At 34.3% G+C, this 19,286-nt stretch overlaps 1 protein-coding gene across 7 annotated transcripts in view; it reads left to right on the top strand.

The window, feature by feature from the left end:
* MAGI2 (membrane associated guanylate kinase, WW and PDZ domain containing 2) overlaps positions 1 to 19,286 on the top strand; it is a 1,221,159-nt gene that overhangs the window by 785,807 nt on the left and 416,066 nt on the right. For all 7 annotated transcript variants that reach the window (XM_036231069.1, XM_036231070.1, XM_036231071.1 and 4 more), the window contains one exon: positions 1,883 to 2,098. In XM_036231069.1, the coding sequence (XP_036086962.1) occupies positions 1,883 to 2,098 (216 nt within the window). The remainder of the gene's footprint in view (positions 1 to 1,882; positions 2,099 to 19,286) is intronic.

Raw genomic sequence — 19,286 nt, 5'->3', positions numbered from 1 at the left:
TCATTAAACCTACTGCAATTCTACAGTTTTTGAAGTTCTTTCTCACATGTTTGTCTTCACAACACCGCAGTGAGGAGGGCAAATGTAGTGGACATTTATCATTTCTTCTAGTGTAGCATCCCAAGACCCTTCCTGCCTGGGAGATAAGATGGATACAGGGCAGGGGTCTGCCTCACTTTTCCTAAGTCAAAGGAAAGCAGCCATTATCTTGCCCTAACTTGGCAGCTCAAAAAATCTCACATGACTTAGGCTCAGCCAATGAGCCAAACTTGCCTGAGAGTTTTAGTGGAAATGAATGAATTAGAGTTCCCGAATAGAGCATGGGACTCATTCCGACCCAGGCAATGACAACTGAGGGTTGTGACTGTGGACTTTCAGAGTCCAGGGCCAGCAGAGGCATCTTGGTTGTCCCGACTGGGCTGCTTTTTTTGTAACCATTTTCCCCTAGATTTTTCAGCCACTTCCCTCAACTAGCATCTCATCTTTTCAGTACATCCCTATCATGTTTAACTTAACTAGAGTAGATTTTGTTGTTTGCAACCCAGAACATAGGAGATTATAAGTATTGCTATTCCAGATTCATAAATGAAGAATCTGAGCCTTAATAAGGTTAAGTAACTTCCTGAATTGTAGTAATGTAGAAAAGCCAAGTCTAGAACTCATGATTTCTAGTTAAGGGTTGTTCCTTTCACAGCAGTTTTCCCAGTTTCCTTCAGTGGCCTCTACAGATAGTGAGGCATGCTTTCTCTTCTATGCCTCTTTGATTGCAGTGCTGAATCCTATTTCCTGTTATAATGCTTATCAGCTTGCTGTCAAAGTGCCTGTCCTCCACACCAGGCCTTTGAGCAAATGGAAGATAAGGATTGTATTATAGTCATCACTTTCTCTCAAACATACTGGAATGCCTGGGTGCACGGTCAGTACTAAATATATATTTTAATGAATGAGTGAGCAAATGAGTGCAAACATTATTCAGTTAATTAACTGAAAGCACCAATATAGGTTTGAAGTTGATGCTAAAAGTACAACATTAATTTTAAAAAACACCACTGTGCTCTTTACTAATCAAAATTTTAGACTATTTTAAATAAAATAATTTCTTGAATATATAAAGATGTTCACTTAGTAAGAGGAATTATGAATCATTAATTAAAACATTAAGATTATCTTAATTAGCAATAGTAATAATTTAAAAGAGGCACTATGTGCCTGACTCTTATTAGAGAGAGAAATAAAACTTAGTCTCCTTCTTTAAGACTTTTCTTAGATTGATAGGAGAAACGAATGCTTTTATAGCTCAGACCATGGAGCTGTGGGAAAAAGAGCTGTGGTAACCTGAAGAATGATGAGAGCAGCAGGCCCACTGTCAGCAGCCATGGGAACCACTAAACTGGCATGGAGATACAGCCCTGAGCAGGATGCTATACACATGAAGGACGACAGCCAGAGTCCTTTGAAAGCTCGAGAAAAACACAATGCGCTTTGCATTTCCAGAATATTACGAGATTTACTAAAAAATAAAAGTTACCTGTACCCTTATTCAGACATAATTATTTTTAAAAGATTATAATCAAGGTTATTATCAAAAATCTTTGAATAATTGTGAAATTGCTGGTACCAGATGAAGCTAACACATAAGACTATATTTTGGTTTGGCACAAAGATGAAAATAGAACTATATCTTTATTTAAGCACTAAAGCCTAATACAATAGAAACAACAAATGAAGATATAAAAGGTACAAAACCGTGTGTGTGTGTGCACGTGCGCTTCTGTGTGTACAAAATAGGATCCACATTTGTTAATATAATCTCTATTCTTTACAAATTATGCACATAGTTAGAGAAATATTTAACTCTATAATGTTTTGGTATTATTTTCAGACAATTATTACGGTACCCCGAAGCCTCCAGCAGAACCAGCACCATTATTATTAAATGTAACAGACCAGATACTTCCAGGAGCCACTCCAAGTGCTGAAGGAAAACGGAAGAGAAATAAATCAGTGAGCAACATGGAGAAAGCAAGTATAGAGCCTCCTGAAGAGGAAGAGGAAGAGAGGCCTGTGGTCAATGGAAATGGAGTAGTAGTAACACCAGGTTAGTCATTTACTTCTTTATAGGTTTGTCAGCTCTTTTGGATGTAACTAAATATATCTTATATCTCTATGTTCAAATGTGTATATGTGTTTTTCATACATATATATTTTCACATATAGGTTCAGATGTGTGTATATTATCTTCAGGGAGAGATTATGATATCAAATGGAAAAGACACCATTCTTGTATCCAACTTATTAGTTTTAATTTTAACATATCAAGTGATTCATTCAATTTCCTCAAGTTTTGGTTTCACTTATACAGTATCAATGGCAATATAATGAATGTTTTAAAATTCTTAGAAGGCGTTACAAGTCATGAATATGATTGTGTAAAGTTTTGAGGTCTTTCCTAATTAATTTTAGATAAAATCTGTCTTTAGAAATCTTACTATACTTGAAATTCAATAAATAGAGGTCGTGTCATGTGATTTAGTTAACAATTTTAATGAATACGGTCCTCAAAATGACCACAGACACAGAACACCCATGAATTTCTCTCCCCACTCTTAACAACCAATATGGCAATGTGGAGAAAACATTTTTATACATTGACATTTTGAAGTCACCTACCCTTGAACAAGGAAGACTTGCTATCCTTTTAACTTATGATCTATCATACCACATACATAAAGAATACTAGACAGATATAAAGTATATTTGTTCAAGGTATGGATTTGCTGTTTTCTTATGTTCATTACTAAGAGGGCAAACATTTTTATTTCTAAAGTATATTTTAATAATATTATTTATAATTAAATGTTACCAAAACAAAACTATGGCGTTCTCTTAGCCTCTGAGAATAAATTTCCAAAGTTTTATTTTAGTTATTTATTTTTTAATACTGGCTTTTTAGTGGGCATTGAAGCTCTAATGGCTGAGTTAGTTCTCGAAAATATATTAACACATTCACCTTGCATATATATTATTTTTAAGATATTTTCTACAACTACTTTTATGTCTGTATTGTTTATCATTGTACTGCTTCTACAGTGACATAGTGCTTGAATCATCATACTCAATTTTTTTTTATCAAAGAAAAGCTTTATAAACTTATTTTTTACCTTCCTTGTTCATAGTACCTAAAACTGTTCTTCATTAAACATAAGGAAACCAAAATCTAATCTGTGCCAATCAAGGTATAAAATCTTAAAAAGTGGTTTTCATCTTGGTTACTCAGAGAAGGATAGCCTCCTTCATTAATATACTGAGTAAAAACTTATTCTTTGACCTTGGCAGTCATTGATTTCTGGAGACAAATGCTAAAAATCACTATAGGTAACTTGTTTAATATTAAATGATTTGGTGATTTTCAAAAAATTAGATACTTTTTTTTATTCTGAAATACCTTTGTCAATATATTTACTTTCCATCATGTCATAGATTTAAATTAAGTTGATAGTACATCATTTTCTTAGTTGATCTTTGATGTAAGAAGCAAAACAATTTAACTGAGTGAAAGCAATAATCACAAAAGAAGCAGAAGTTGGACAGTTACAGAATCTCTTACTGTTTAATGACTTATAGTTAAAAATACAGAATATATAATCTTGGTTAGGCCTAATTCATTGATTTTTATTTCATTTCTACTATGTATAGGGCAAATCAATAAAGCAATCTTGATCCACAAATTCTTTTTTATTATTATTAAATTTATTGAGGTGACAATGGTTAATAAAATTATATAGGTTTCAAGTATATGATTCAATAATACATCATTGGTATATTGCATTGTGTGTTCACTACTCACAGTCAAATTTCCTTTTGTCACCATCTATTTGACCCCCTTTATGCTATCTACTACAAATTTATTTAATTGGGAGACACAGTAAATCTTGAAAACACCATTTCCTTTCTATGCATACCTTAGACATGAGGAATGGCGTATTTTTATGGCTAGGAAGTCTTTAAGGACTCCCAGGAAAATAAACTGGTCTAAATTCTTCTTGACTGGCCCTAGCTGTATGACTGTCCCTGGACCTCTCAGCCTGAGGATAGTAGAGAACAATTGTCCAGAACAACTCTGAGACTTCTCGGTAGTCAACAGATGCTATAAACAGTGGCCCTGTAAGCCTGGCTAGGCAAGTGGCCCTTCTTTGTCTTTGTCTTTCCCATTTTAAGATAGAAAAGATATGTAAATTAAGCAGCTCTTCACTCAGTGTTCAAAGATGGAGAAAACAACCCACAACAAAAAAATTGGTCCATCATTCCTTATTAGAAATCATTTGACAACACCCAGATTTGAAATGTCTTCGTATTTATGTTTATTTAGTATAAATTTTAGGATTTTCTTTGTCACCCTCTCATCTACATTCACCCAACTCTTCAGCTTTTAACCATGTTTTTCCAGGACAAGGTATTTGCTTGCCTCTGTCTTCTTCTTATACACTTTTACTAGATACAGGACACTTCTAACAATATTGAGAAAACTGTTGCTTAAATTTTAGTTAACATTGTCCTATATTGACTAAGAGCCTATAATAGCAATAAATATCAGACATCAGTTCAGAGCATAAATAGTGTAATCAATGAAGCATATTTGGAGAATGAAAAAAGCTTACTGAGGTAATTTTATTCCATTACAAAAAAATATTGATAATAATGGTAATAAATAATATTAAATTAATTTTTTATGGATGCTTACCATTTTATGCTAGGAACCCCCTAATCTATATGTATTAGCTCATTTAATTCTCTTAACAGTCCTATTAACTAAATACTATTCTATAGATTAGGACACTGAAGTGCACTGCAGTTAAATAACTTGCTCAATAACTGGAATTCATATATAGTTAATCTGGATCCAGAACCCAAGCCATTAGCTCCTATGCTATGGGTCTTCTATGAATCTTATATCACCAAATAGAAGCAGAAGTATATTTATTAGCAGAACATGAACACATGACCACTATTTAATCTGTACATCTTTAAAAGCGGTGTTATAAATTTCTATCTACCAAAGGCTTCTTATTTCTTTTATTTTCGGAAATCATGTGTGAGTGAACTTATTTCCCTCTGTAGATATTGAAAATTCTTAGTTTTTAAAATAATATCTATATGTATATGGTTATCAAATCCACCAATCTTAGCTCTTTATATACTTTACCGAAGTGAATTATTTTCTCTATGTAAATAAAGGTTTCAGAGGAGTCCTCAATTTATCTCTATTATTCATTTTATTTTTCTCTTTCAAACTGTAGTTTATACCTAGAACTATATATTTCTTTTTCTCTCAAACCACATCTATGTAAAATCAGTGACCACCTTTAAATATGTCATTTCTACATGAAGTTCTACTAACATTATCAGTGAAAATTCACATAAGGAATGTGAATATTCATTTTATGGTAGGTTTTCTCTTTTTGTTTAAAATTACACCATACGTGTAATTAGCCCATATCACCTAGAAAAGTCATATAATAATCTTTCAGAATCTCAGATCAGAAATGTTTCTTTCTCTGACATATATTATCTCCAGTGTCATAATCATGGTAGTTACTTAACAAATGAGATGCTAAAATTTAGCTTAAGGTACTTAACAAGGTAATAGTTCATTTATCAGCAGTGTTGAGATCTTGACGCCTAAAATACCTGAACCCATTCTCTCTCCATCACATTTCCCTGAGCTGTTAACCATGCTAAAGACAAGAGTGACTCCTGACCTCTGTAAGGTAAATCACAATTGTGCGACTCAGTGTATTTCATCTAAATCGTATTCCATTATATGCGTCCTTCACTGGGTTCATGGCAGGGGTGTTAGATCTAATGCTTGCATGGATGATATATCCTTATATCATCTTAGAGAATCTGTCTTTAAACTGATAGTTAAAATTCATATCCCCAGGAAACCTTCCCTCGATATTAACCTCACCTATATTTAGATGTCTTTAACTTGTAAGCGTTGACACCCAGGGCTTCACACACTGTAGATTTACCTGCGGCCTTCAATTCTCTCTTAAGCTTCAGGGTCATATTTTTAACTGCTGCCCTACTGAACTGTCTGCCCTACTTAAGCATTTCTTCAGCAACTTAAATGCAACATTTTACTTAAACATTTCTCCCATAAAAAAAAAAAACGAGCAAACCAAATCACAAAGTCTTTTACCTAATTTCTCTAATTCTTCTTTCACCAAGATAGCTGAGAATTATCTTTAATTCTTCTTTCCTCCAGGCTTGATATATATAATTAAGTATAAAAATATTAACTTTTTTCTCTTCCTTCCAAATATCACTGCCCCATTCTAGATTACTGCCTTATCACCTCATTCGTGAATCACAGTCCCTTAATTGACCTACTTTCCTCCAGGCTCTATTTCTAGCAAATTACCTGCTATTCCTTGAGCAATTAAAAATTCTTAAACCAGCACTTGGTCGTGTATCTATCCCTCTTATTACTTGGGTGAGCTTGTATTTCTGCTGCTTCAGATTTCTTGGGCAGTCACTCAGCTTCTCCCACATTTGACTGCAACATCTCTGTTAGTTTGAGTTCCCATTACTCCCCCACTCTCTTCTCTCATCTACATCCCATATGCATAAAACACCTTCATCTGGCTAATAAGGTCTTTTTCACCTCTTTGAACCTTGTATTCTTTTATTCCAATTCAATAAAATTCTTGATATTCCCTAGAAATCACTTGTTGACTCCCATAATGAAAAATGGACACTGTCCACCTGATTTATTGAAGTACGATTTATTTTTTCATTCATTTGAGAGGTATTGGTTAGCCTGATAATCATAGATAACTTTTCATAATGTGCATTTATGATATCCCCACACGTACTGTAAACATTGTTAGGACAAGGACTACTTCTAGTTTTTGTTTACCTGTCTCAGTGATTACCATACATCTTTAAATATTTCAAGTTCTTAGTAAATCTTTATTTTGTTCAACCAAATCTCTAGAGAATGTTAAAGCTTTACTATATCAGCATGATTAGATATATTTCATGTTCATCTCACATTATATTGTATTTTCAACATGAAGTATTTCTAAGTTTGAAAGACAGGAGATTCCTGATCTTAAATTCCTTCAAAAAGTAGTTTGAAAACTAAAGAAAATTATACAGAAATATATTTTTAAAAATATGTTATTAGAGATGAGAATTATTCAGTCCAACTGTGAAAATACTGAAAAACTAAATAGGTGGTTGGTTAATAGATAGCAGATTTTTTTTTTTTTTAAGATTGAACTTTTCTGAATAAAGCAAACCCTGTAAACTGGAATAATTGGGTTAAGCTTTCTTGGATTTCTTTTATTTCATGAATTATCTGCTAAACTTTTCCGGAAAGTAATTCACTATTATATTGTAGCTTCCCCTCACCGGCTATTAGGAAGCCTAGTGCAAAGAATTAGAAATGCACATATATTTTAAAGGCAGCTAAATCTCTCTGTTAATACACACATACACACAATGCCAGGAGGAACAGGACCCGTGAGAGCTACCTTCGCCAACAAAGGGAATACAGTATGTGTACACAGAGCCGCCTTCTCCACCCCCCAAGCCTGCAATTAGTGCAAATGAACTGCATCTCCCAGAGAGCAAACAGAGTGTCCCTTATGTGATCACCAAGTGTCCTCAGGAATGATCTCAGTTCACCATTAGGGACCCACATCCAGGTCCTGTGCTGCTTGGCACGCTGACTGTGCATGCACCATCAGTCCTGCTTCTGTGAATGAGGTCCTGTCAGTGTCAAAAGAATTATGTCCTCCATAGTGAATCTCGCTGTTTTCCTGTGAATAATAGCCCACTCTGAAACAACCTCAACGCCTATCCCCTTCTTATTTTTGTGTGGGTTCATAGAGACTGTGATGTGTATATCCACTCAGATTTTTTTTTTTTTTTTTTTTTTGAAGAGGAAGAGGAGGTGGTGATGGAGGCTTAATTTTATGATCTTATTCCCAAACACAGTACTCGGTTTTATCTCTCCATTGGAGGGGCAAATTTCTGGGGCTGTTTTAAATTAGATATTCCAATTTTAAATGAGAGATGTTCTATCTTTTTTTAAGACGATTATTTGAAAGTTAAAACTGCCCTAATTGTAAAATGCTCTGAGTATCTAGGTATGATTATAAAGGAACAAGATAATCATGTTAGAGTCTGTGGTAGCAATTGTAAGTATACCATTGGTGAGGGAGGGAATGAAATCACTACTAGTTTCAGAAATGTCACTTTAAATCAAGGCAGACTCACTTTGTGATTAAACTGAAAGTGATGCATTATTTCAACTTCTTCATGCTCCCAAAATTGATTCAGCATTTTCGGGATCTTGCACTCAACCTTTGCGGAGAGTGTTTTTCTATTTCTCTGAGGGTTTATATGATGTGTATGAGAGAGATTGATACTTGAATGAGAAATGCAAAACAAGAACAGCCAAGTAGCATTCAGGTTTGTGCAGCACTTACAGAAGGCCTGTGGGCTAGCTGAAGTCTTTAAGTGTCTTCAGGCATTTTTAGAGTCTAAGCTTATTTCTAATTATAATCATTCATTCTCTCTAGGTCTGATTTTCACCCTGGGCTCCATTTTCTTATCTCATATTTCTTCTCATAGAAGTGATTAAAATTTCATTGTGAAATCTCAGCTTCTTTATTGTCAGATCAAAATTGTTCTAGTTATTTCTGGCTAAGGACTAGCCCTTGTCTCTGAAGAGAGATCTCTCGAGAAGGTCTGCTGTGCACTCATTCCTTCTACATAGCTCCATCATTGGGAACAGCACCCTTATTTTTTTTCTTCCTAATTGACTTCTTGCTCTCATCAAAAAATACCTAGATTCCAATTTGGTCCTAAAATTTCAGAAGGTGATGTTATGTTTTAGATAGTACTTAGTCTCTTCATGTTTTTCAGAATTTTGAAAGCAAGACCTAAAACATATTGTATGTGCATGTCCTACATTGCATTTCATATCTTGCTTGAACTTTGAATATGTTCAATATTGTATCAGTTTCTCTCACCCCAAAGTTAGTTGAAGATTTAGGGAACTTATTTCTAGATGATAAATATCTTCATTAATTTATTACATTATGAAAATCATATAGCATATACAATTTCAAAGTGGGGATTCATTTTTTTTGTTCGATTCCAGTCTACTTTTATTAAAATGTTAAAAATTAAATATTGCAGAAAGAAGAAAATATATTAATTAAGGCAACTCTTCTCCCCTGTTAATGAGAAGTAATTCCCTTTACTTAACTTTCTAGTGATTCTTTCCAGTTTAGGTTTTTATGTCTTGGGATTTTTTTTCTTTTCATCTTCCAGTCATAGAACTTGAATTTTCTATTTTCATCATTTCTCACATTGTTCTTTTTATGTTCCAAACAACTTGAAAACAATTGTGTATTTTAGATAAAAGTGAAAAATAATTGTGAGGTATTGAATACTGTTTCTTAGTCATTCACATTTCCCTGGTTACCCTCTACAATAGTTGTGATCCAATCTGGTTAAAAATATTACAGATAAAAAGTAATTTCTTTACAGGATTGGGAATTTTTGCTTTCTCAATTAATATATCATCTCAAAAATCATTACTTTAACTTTCCCTAATTTTAATTATTCTAGACTTGTGTTTCTCTCATGGCCTCAAATAATAAAAGGAAATATTTATTAACATCTCAGAAAAATTGTATATATACATATATACGCATTGAATAAAAATTGAATAAAATTGTATAAGTATATGTGTTTAATTGCCACCATCCTTAAAGGCTACCCATCATAAATCTCATAACATATGAAAAAAAATTATAATGCATTGTGTTTTAGCACTTAGAAACACTTTAGGGAACTAAGGCATCAGAAAACACCAATTAAAAGTTAGTAATCAATATGCATAGAAAAATCTCTAAAGGAACAGAACAATATAATCATCTTTGCCAACTGGGAGTAGCACTGGGAGTAGGAGTAGGAGGGGAACCTACTTTGCACTTAATTCCTCTGTACTTTTGAATTTGTTTCATTTGCATGTTTTACTATATTGGAAGAATTATTTTTTTTAAATAGTGAGTGAAAGTTCACTGACCATTCGAGGTGCAAACATTTTAGCACCTATATTATAATTCGTCTCATTTTAGAAGTTTTAGGAAAAGTGAGAAAGTTGATAAGAGCACACTTTGAGCAATAAGCTACAATCTTGACATCTTTTAATTAACCGGCTACATAGAATGCAGGTGGCTACTCCTTTCCAAATTTCCTCCACTTTTTACTATAGAATATCGTCAGTAGTATGACCATAATCAAAAGTCAATGACAATGATATTTTTCTCTTGTCCAAAAATCAACCTTGAAATGTTTTTTCATTTATAAGAGCCTGTGGTTCAAATTTTTACTAAGAATGTCAGCAGTGAAGTGAACAACATGCTCTGACAGCCTGGCCACCATTCCACCTCCACAATATAGTAAGACCCTGGATCAACACAACAAATATACTTTTGATGAGATTGCTGAGTTTGCAAGAAAGCAAGAAAAATCTTCAAGTCCAACCACTTCCACCATCATAGTCACTACTGTGAATGAGCAGAAACCAGAGTGTGGCGCAATCTGTTGTAAGTAGACTTGAAAGAGAAGGTTACCCTGTAGATATATAAGAAGACTAAGCCTTGGGCTAGTATAAATTTGGAGAGATATATCTCTGATTCTGCTGTAAAATTAGCACCCTCACAGGTGCCAAGTTTATAGGTGATGCCAAGTTTATTGTTCTTGGTGGCTAACAAAATCAAATGCAAAACTCTATAGGAAATAATACAGAACTTGAAAAAAATATGTGGTTTCTAAGGATTATGTTAGTTTTTTTAGCAATTGTATTAATTTTTGAAAACACCTAATATATTAAAAATTATATAAAATTGACCACACTTCACTCCATAGAGAAAAATTATTAAGGTTGTTTGACTGACTTAACTATGCAATTTATTTAGTGTTTTATGTAGTCGAATTCACTGATAATAATATATAACATTTACTGAACACCTACTATATCCTAGTAGTTTACTAGCCTAAGCAATTTATATATATATATAAATATAAATATAATCATATGTAATCTTTATAAGTAGGTAATGTTAAGATCCCTATCATATAGTTACGGAAACTGAGGCACACAGAGAGTGATTAAATAACTGGCTCAGTGTTGTACTATAAAGGATAGATTCAAACTCAGGCAGTCTGACACCAGTCTTAGCAATTATGTTCTGCTAACTGTGTATCATGTTTACTGATATCAGAGCATTTCTTAACAACAAAAAAAAATGTTTTTAATCTCAAATTATTTCTGTTCTCTTTTCTTATCAACTACAAATATGTTCCTCAATCTTTTTTTCCCCCTTAAATGTTCTCTAACCATGTTTATTTCCAAAGAAATAATATGAAGACTAGAGAAAAAAATTACTTGATTTTTACATATTTGTCACAAAGTCATTAGAAATATAAATCACAGAGCTCTCTCACAGACTAAAACAAATTTTAAAAATTCAAATGTTATAACTGTTCAAAGAAATAAAATCAACAATTTCTTGTCTAGCTTAAAACTATTATTCTCCCTCATTTCAAAAGATGGTAATTACAGAAAGCTGTATATCAACTACACACCTAAATTATGTCAAATGAAAATATAGACAAGGCATAAAATAGGTATTCTTCTTCTTGAAGTATCTTTATTTTGGTTTCTGATTATGCTTTAATAAAACATGGTAGAGACATTTAAAACCATTGTTTTCTGATATAGCCTTAGTCTTGCATCCCAAAGACAATGTGTTAGCTAATTCTAGGGCAATAAACATGTAAACAGATGAAATGGGTATTATATATCATTATAATATCAAAACTTTAAGACTAGAGTTAGTGAGTTTATGTGAACTGGACTAAATGCAAAACTACATACATATATTTAACTTTCTTCCAATTAAATGGCTTTCAGTCCCTGTGCTCTGAGCTGTTCTGAATTTCTTAATGGAATAAGGAAGTTATTTGCTAAATCCAACAAACACACAACGTTAGGAAAGATGAAAGAAATTATGCTTCCTAATTCTTCACAACAGTAAAAGTATATGTAAAATACAGTTTTTGTAGCTCATTGTTTATAAGACTATATATTATCAATGTCTGTTTCCTGTCTCAAAGTTTCTATAAAATTTCTGGGAAATTCAACAGTCCTAATCAAAGGGTAAAACTTTTTCATCATCACCATTCTTTAAAAAGAGATTCTTTCTTTACTGAAATATTCTTCGTTTTTTGTTATTATTGGTTTGCAAGGAATCTAAGCAACCTAGAATATAAAATGCAATGTTCAAAAGATGCCAGCATTTGATAAAGTCTGTTTACTTCAGCAACAGCAATTTAGGGAAAAATTACATTTACACATCCAGAAATTTTTGTGTTTAGATTTAACAATAATGCCATGGTGAGAAAGGTCTCTTGGAAGTCAAAAATGACAATTCTACATGATCACTTCCTAATCAAGAAATAGCTTCATACCACTATAGAAGTGAAACATATGCATGGGTTATTTGGCTCCTTCTTCTTAGTCAAAATTTAAATAGCCTTGGGCTTCTCAAATCTCAGATCTGACATATATGATATTTGTGTGAGGGCACATTTGCATATGTATATTTCTAAGCTGAACTTCATGGGAGGAGGGGAGTGATAACAAGAATGGCTACACATGCACTTTTGGTTGGCATGTAAAATCGGTTCTTTTCCATCCATTATTTCAAAAGTCTGTTCTCATGGTACGTTCTGATAATGGAATATTATCAATGCTAAAAAGAAATGAGCTATAAAGCCATTAAAAGACATTAAGTAAACTTAAATGCTTATTACTAAATGAAAGAAGCCAACCTGAAAAGGCTCTATAGTACATGACATTCTGGAAGAAGCAAAAGTATGGAAAATGTAAAAACATCAGTTATTGCCAGGAGTTAGAGGGAGAGACAGATGAATAGGAAGAACACAGAGCATTTTTAGGGCAGTGAAACTACTCCCTATGATATTATGATGGTGGATATATGTCCTTATACATCTGTTCAAACCCATAAAGTGTACATCACCAAGAGGGAAGCCTAATGTAAAGCCTATGGACAGTTGTAACAAATTTATTACTCTGGTTGGGGATATTAGTAATGGGGGAGGCTATACATGTGTGGGGCAGGGAGCATATGGGAAATCTCTGTACCTTTCTCTTAATTTTACTGAGAACTTAAAATTGCTCTAAAACACAAAGTATGTTTTTTAAAAGTCTGTTCTGTTCTCAATGGGTGTTTTCTCAATTACTTGTATAAACCCAACATATCTGATTTTAAATTTAAAAAAAAGGACATTATCTGAAATATATTAAGATTAGCTTCTATTTACCTTACTAAGCAGGGAAACAATTAAGATGTAGCATGACACAATAATTTATAGTCCCAGACATGGTAGATATTAGCTCATTGGGTTGTAAGATGAACTCTCCTAATATTCTATGTAATAAGTTACATTGTATCTGCCCCAAAACTCATATGTAGAAGTTGAAACCACCAGTATCTCAAAATGTGACTTCACTTGGAAATAGGATCACCATAGATATAATTAGTTAAGATGAGGTCATTGAAATAGGATGGGCCCCCAATCCAATGTGCCTGGTATCCCTATAAAAAGGGGAAATTGGCACTCAGACAGATATACAGGAAGAATACCATATAAAAATTGGAGTTATACTGTCACAGATCAAAGATCTATCAGAAAGTAGCAGAGAGGCTTGGAACAGATCCTTCTCCAGCACCTCCAGAGGTAACATGACCCTGCTCTAGGATTTCTAATCTTCAGAACTGTTAGACAGTAAATCTCTATTGTTTAAGCCATTCAAACAGGTACATACCATTTGAACCACATTCTCATTGACTGTCCACTACCTAGCCTAGTGCCTGGTACTTAGTGGGGTCCTAATAAAGGTTCAATTAATTAATTAATTAACTAATTAATGTTTTTCTAGTGACATTGGAAATATAAGGACAGTTTCTTTGCTCGCTGACTATCAAATATTGAAGTTTCTCATACAACTGCCTTAGATATTCTTTTCTTTTTTAGGGCTTGTCTTAATTTTTTTTTCCTGGCTTTATTGAAATGTTAATAAACAATTAGTTGCTCCTATTTACATTATGCAATTAAATAAGTTTTTTTTCCCATTAAAATTGGCATACAATAATATATTAGTTTCAGTTGTATAGCATAGTGATTAGAGACATATATAACTCACAAAGTGATCACCCCCTTAAATCTAGTACCCCTCCTCCCCCTTACATAGTTATTACATTATTAACTATTTTCCTTATGCTACACTTTATATCTCCATCTCTATTTTGTAACTATCTATTCGTACTTCTTAATCTCTTTGCCCTTTTTCTCTAATCCCCCCAACATCCCTCCCACCTAATAGCCCTCAAAATATTCTCTGTATCTATGAGTTTATTTCCATTTTTGTTGCTGTTGTTTATTTTGTTCTTTAGATTCCACATGTACATGAAATCATGCAATATTTGTCTTTCTCTATCTGACTTATTTCATTCAGTGCAATACCCTCTATATCCATCAAGGCAATATCTTTTTCCATACCCTTTTAGTCTGTGTGTGTCTTTTAATCTGAAGTGAGTCTTTAGTAGGCAGCATATGTAGGGGTCTTGTTTACTTATCCATTCAGAAACTCTATCTTTTGGTTGGAGCACTTAACCATCTGAGATACTTGTTGATAGTAATGTAGTTATTACCATTCTTTATTCCTATTATTGATACATGTTTTTTCTTCTTCTTAAAGAAGCCCCTCCAACATTTCCTGTAATACTGGCTTGGTAGCTATAAATTCCTTTAGCTTATTGTTGTCTGGGAAGCTCTTTATCTTTCTTTTGACTCTAAATGATAGCTTTGAAGGAAAATATTCTTATTTGTAGGTCCTGGATTTTCATCACATTGAATATTTTGTGCCAAGCCCTTCTGCCCTGCATAGTTTCTTTTGAGAAATCAGTTGCCGGTATTATTGGGTGCTCCCTAGTGACATAGGTTTGGGTGCTTTTCTCTTGCTGCTTTTAAGTTTCTTTGTATTTAACATTTGGCATTTTAATTATGATGAATCTTATTGTGGATGTAGATATTCCCTTTTTGCGTTCCTCTTTCTTGGGACTCTCTGAGCTCCTTGGGTTGTATGTCTATTTCCTTAACAAGGTTAGGGAAGTTTTCCATTATTATTTCTTTAAACACCTCTTCAACATCATGTTTTCATTCAGGCACCCCTATGACATAGATATATTTATACTTAATTGGGTTCCACAGAATCCTTAAATTGTTATCATAGTTTTGGCTTCTTTTTACTTGCCATTCTGATGTCCTTCTGTCCTTGGCTTCCCCATTCTCTAAATTGGTGGTTCAATCCTCTTCTTTATTCACTCCATTGATTCCCTCTAATATACTCTTCATCTCAGATAATATGTTCTTCATTTCTGACTAGTTCCCTTTTATAACTTCCAATTCCACTTTTATGTTTTTATCTCTTTGTTAAAGTTTTCACTGAATTCATTTAAGTTCATTGAGCATCTTTATAACTAGTGTTTTGAACTCTGCATCTGTTAGATTGCTTGACTCCAGTATTCCTGGATCTCTGTTGTTTTCTCTCATATGGTTTCTACTTCTTTGTCTTTCCATTTTGGCTGTCTTTCTGTTTCTGTTTCTAAGTCTCCCAGTCTTATTAACAAGGCTTTGTGTAGTAGGTGTCCAGTGGCACAGTCCTGAAAGGGGTTCAGCTGCAGGTCAAGTTTAGCCCCAGCCTATGCCCCTCCAAGGCCCCCTGTTAAGATTCTGCAAGCAATCCACAGATGCTGTGCTTACAGTTGCCTCCAGAGGCCATGCCAGAAACTAAGGCCAGCTGCCAGCAGTGTGAGTCTGGGTATTGCTCAGCAAAGAGCACTGTACTTGGTGAGGACATACCAGGATGTAGCTTGGATGGGGCTGCAAGTTGGGGGAGGCAGAGTTTCAGGGAGTTCTTTGGGATGAATGACCTCTGTTATTCAGTTTGATGACGTCTCAGCAATGGTGGAGCTGCGTTGCACACTGGGGAGAGGGCTCAGCAGAGGAACAATGAATACCACCAACACTTCTGCCTAGGAGCCTTGCCTCTGACACTCCAACAACTCAGTGTCCCCCTGTAAGTCCCTGGTGCCCCCTGTACAGCTGACCCTGAACTGGTGCTCAGAGTGGGCAAGCCCATTTGAGGACATGGCCCCTTTAAGAGGCATCTGCAGCTGCCAGTAGCCTCTTTCCCACTCAGCCTCTGGCTACCAGGCAGCCTCGCATCCTCTCCTCCTCCCGTCTTTTACAGTTGCAGGTTGATTATTTCCCTTCTAGTTCATCTAGAACCCAGGCAAACTTGCTCTGTGTTTGCATCTCAACTTTGATTTGATCACAAGAGGGATGAACAAAGCCTCTATAATCTACACAATTTTGGGTGTTTTGCCTTAAATTTTATTATTTCTGTGTGCTATATTGTCTCCCTAGAAAATTGTGTGAAAAAGTCTTCTGTGTCATTGAGCATCATTTAATAAATCATTTATCATAGTGTTCTATATACTTACCCAGATTTGGGGGGGAGGCACTTTTTCCCCACCTCCATGTTGTCTTGCATATCAAAGAGAGTACTTAATTTGCACTCCACTGGCCCCTCAACTTATTTTGCCCAAAAGAGATGGAGTACCTTATCTGAGTGATACAGTTTGGAAGGATAATCTGGGCCTGTTTGGCTTAACTCCTCTTTTTCTTTTAATTCTCTACGTTGCTCTTCTGGGAATAGGTTCTGTCAGCACGGGAAGCTTGCCCTGCTTCAAGGCTGACTATGAGCACACTGGCCTAAGTCTGGGTTTCACCAGAAGCACTTGATTCTCAGCATAAACTATATCCCTAAATGAACCTTTATGAATAATAATGTGGGAATGTTATGGTTCTCTATTTGCCTTACTCACTTTTTAAATCTTATTTTGATAAGATAACAAAGGCAGGTGCTACTTACTACTTCCCTCTCAAGCCAATTCACAGCAGCCTAATCAAAAGTTCTTCCTCATTAAGCTCTTGTCAAGTATGTTGCACATTGTAGGTATTAAATTTGTGCTTGCTAATGTGGTGATTGATCAATTAAGTTAGAATAAAGGAATGAATGATAAACAAATGAGTTAGATAAACTGGGAGAACTTGGCTCAGTAAACTCTGGCACATTAATAAATATAATTATAGACATCTCTAAAGACTACTATTTTTCAAGAGCTGTTTTACATGTCTCTTGAAAACAATAGTATCGATAGTCGTAGAAAAAAGTTTTTTTGTTCATAGCTGAGCCTCTTGAATGAATTCTCCATCAGTATATTCTATGTTTTCTTTTCATTCATTCTTTAATCCATTCCAACCTGGCTTCCTCACCCACCACTCCACTATAACGACATAACTGGTAGTTATTGTCACTGGTGACCTCCACGTCATTAATTTCAATAAATTTTATGTCCTTATCTTGCTGGGCTGTCTAGGAGCTTTGGCCAAAGTGAAGTGTCTCCCCCCTATTGCCCTTTGTTTGGCCTTATGGCATGAAGATCGACTGGTTTTGCTACTATTCTGGCTGCTCTTTCCTAACAATTCTCTCACTGACTGCTAAATTCTGGAGTTTCTCAGACGTTTGATGGATTCTTGTTTCCACTTATTCCACTGTCTCTCTGGCCAATGGTATCCCCTCCTATGGCTTAAATTATAATACATCTCTCTGTGTGCCGTTGTCTTTCAAGTTGATTCTCTCTAGCCAGGAATTCTCTGACACGACATCTTCATTATGAATTTGGCATCACAGACCTCTATCTCAGTGTGCCCAAAACTATACCCACAGTCTCCCCACTCCCACAGAGTCCTGCTCCTCTCATGTTTCCTATCTCAGTAAATAGCTTTGCCGTCACTAGGTTTACCATGACTTCTTATTTTTCCTCATTTGTCCCATTTTTTTTGAAAATCATATGAAAGCTACGCTCCAAATATTTTTTCAGTCCACTTATTTTCATGCCCATGACATCATCATCTCTTATCTGGAACATAAAAATAATTCCCCCACTGGTATGTAAACATCTGCTTTTTCCACTCTCAATACCTTCTCACTGCTCTCAGGATACAGTGCCAGATTCTGAGCATGCCTTTTAAGGCCTTGCCTAAGCCGGTTCTTGTTTGTCTGTTTTTTTTCACTCTCACCTTCCTCTTAAAGATGTCTCTTGACTCCTTTTTCAAGTTTCAGAGTTGACAACACATTAGGGAAAAAAAGGCTTTCCTTTATTCTTTAGATGACATTATGTAAATGCATATGTTTCAAATCTCATCTTTCCCTTCAGTAGCATTCATCACAATTAAAGTTGTTTAAAAACTACACATCTTTATATATTTTGAGTTCCATGAAAGCAGAGATTGTGCCTCTCTTGCTGACTCTTTTGTCCTCAGTGCCTGACATCAATTGAATGCTTAGCAAATATTGATTAAGTGAATATTGAATAAATGAATATGTTCAGAGCATGATCTTGCCTTTTAACTTTTCAAATGCAACATGGTATTTGGAAATACCTGAGAAGTGTTTTTCATGTATTGGTAATTACATGTTGTAATAAGGAACATCAAAAATAAGTTAAGGAAAGCAATTATACCTTCTCTTGCTCTTTCTTTCCTACACAGTCTGCAAAGGTCAAATCTGTAGGAGGATTCAGCTGGGAGACTATGTCACTATTCAAAAAGTCTTCATTTTAAGGGCAGAACAAAGAAAGATTGTAAAATGTTTTGGGGTTTCCTGTTTCATAAAGATAATTTTATATTGCTTTCTGTGATTGGTGCATATGGGGGAAAATTGATTCAATAAGATGACATTTTACTTTACCTTTTTAAAATTATCTTTATTAATTTTTGAAGTTATAAAAATAATAGCCAATGAATGCAAAGATAAGTAAAGAAAACTTCTGCCACTATCTAAATTCATTATCTTTAGGTAATCAAAGTAATTAAAGTTGACAATCTGTTATAGATTCCTCCATCCTGTTTTTATGCTCATATAGTTATATACAAAATTATATACATATATTTAGCTTGGTGTTTGCTTATTCAAAAAAAAAATAGAATTAACAATATATGTTACTCTGAAATTTGGATTACTCTTTGAATAGTTATAATTA

The sequence above is a fragment of the Rousettus aegyptiacus genome, unplaced genomic scaffold (assembly GCF_014176215.1).
Source record: "Rousettus aegyptiacus isolate mRouAeg1 unplaced genomic scaffold, mRouAeg1.p scaffold_m13_p_13, whole genome shotgun sequence".
NCBI lineage: Eukaryota > Metazoa > Chordata > Mammalia > Chiroptera > Pteropodidae > Rousettus > Rousettus aegyptiacus.
This window is presented reverse-complemented; position numbering and strand designations above follow the sequence as displayed.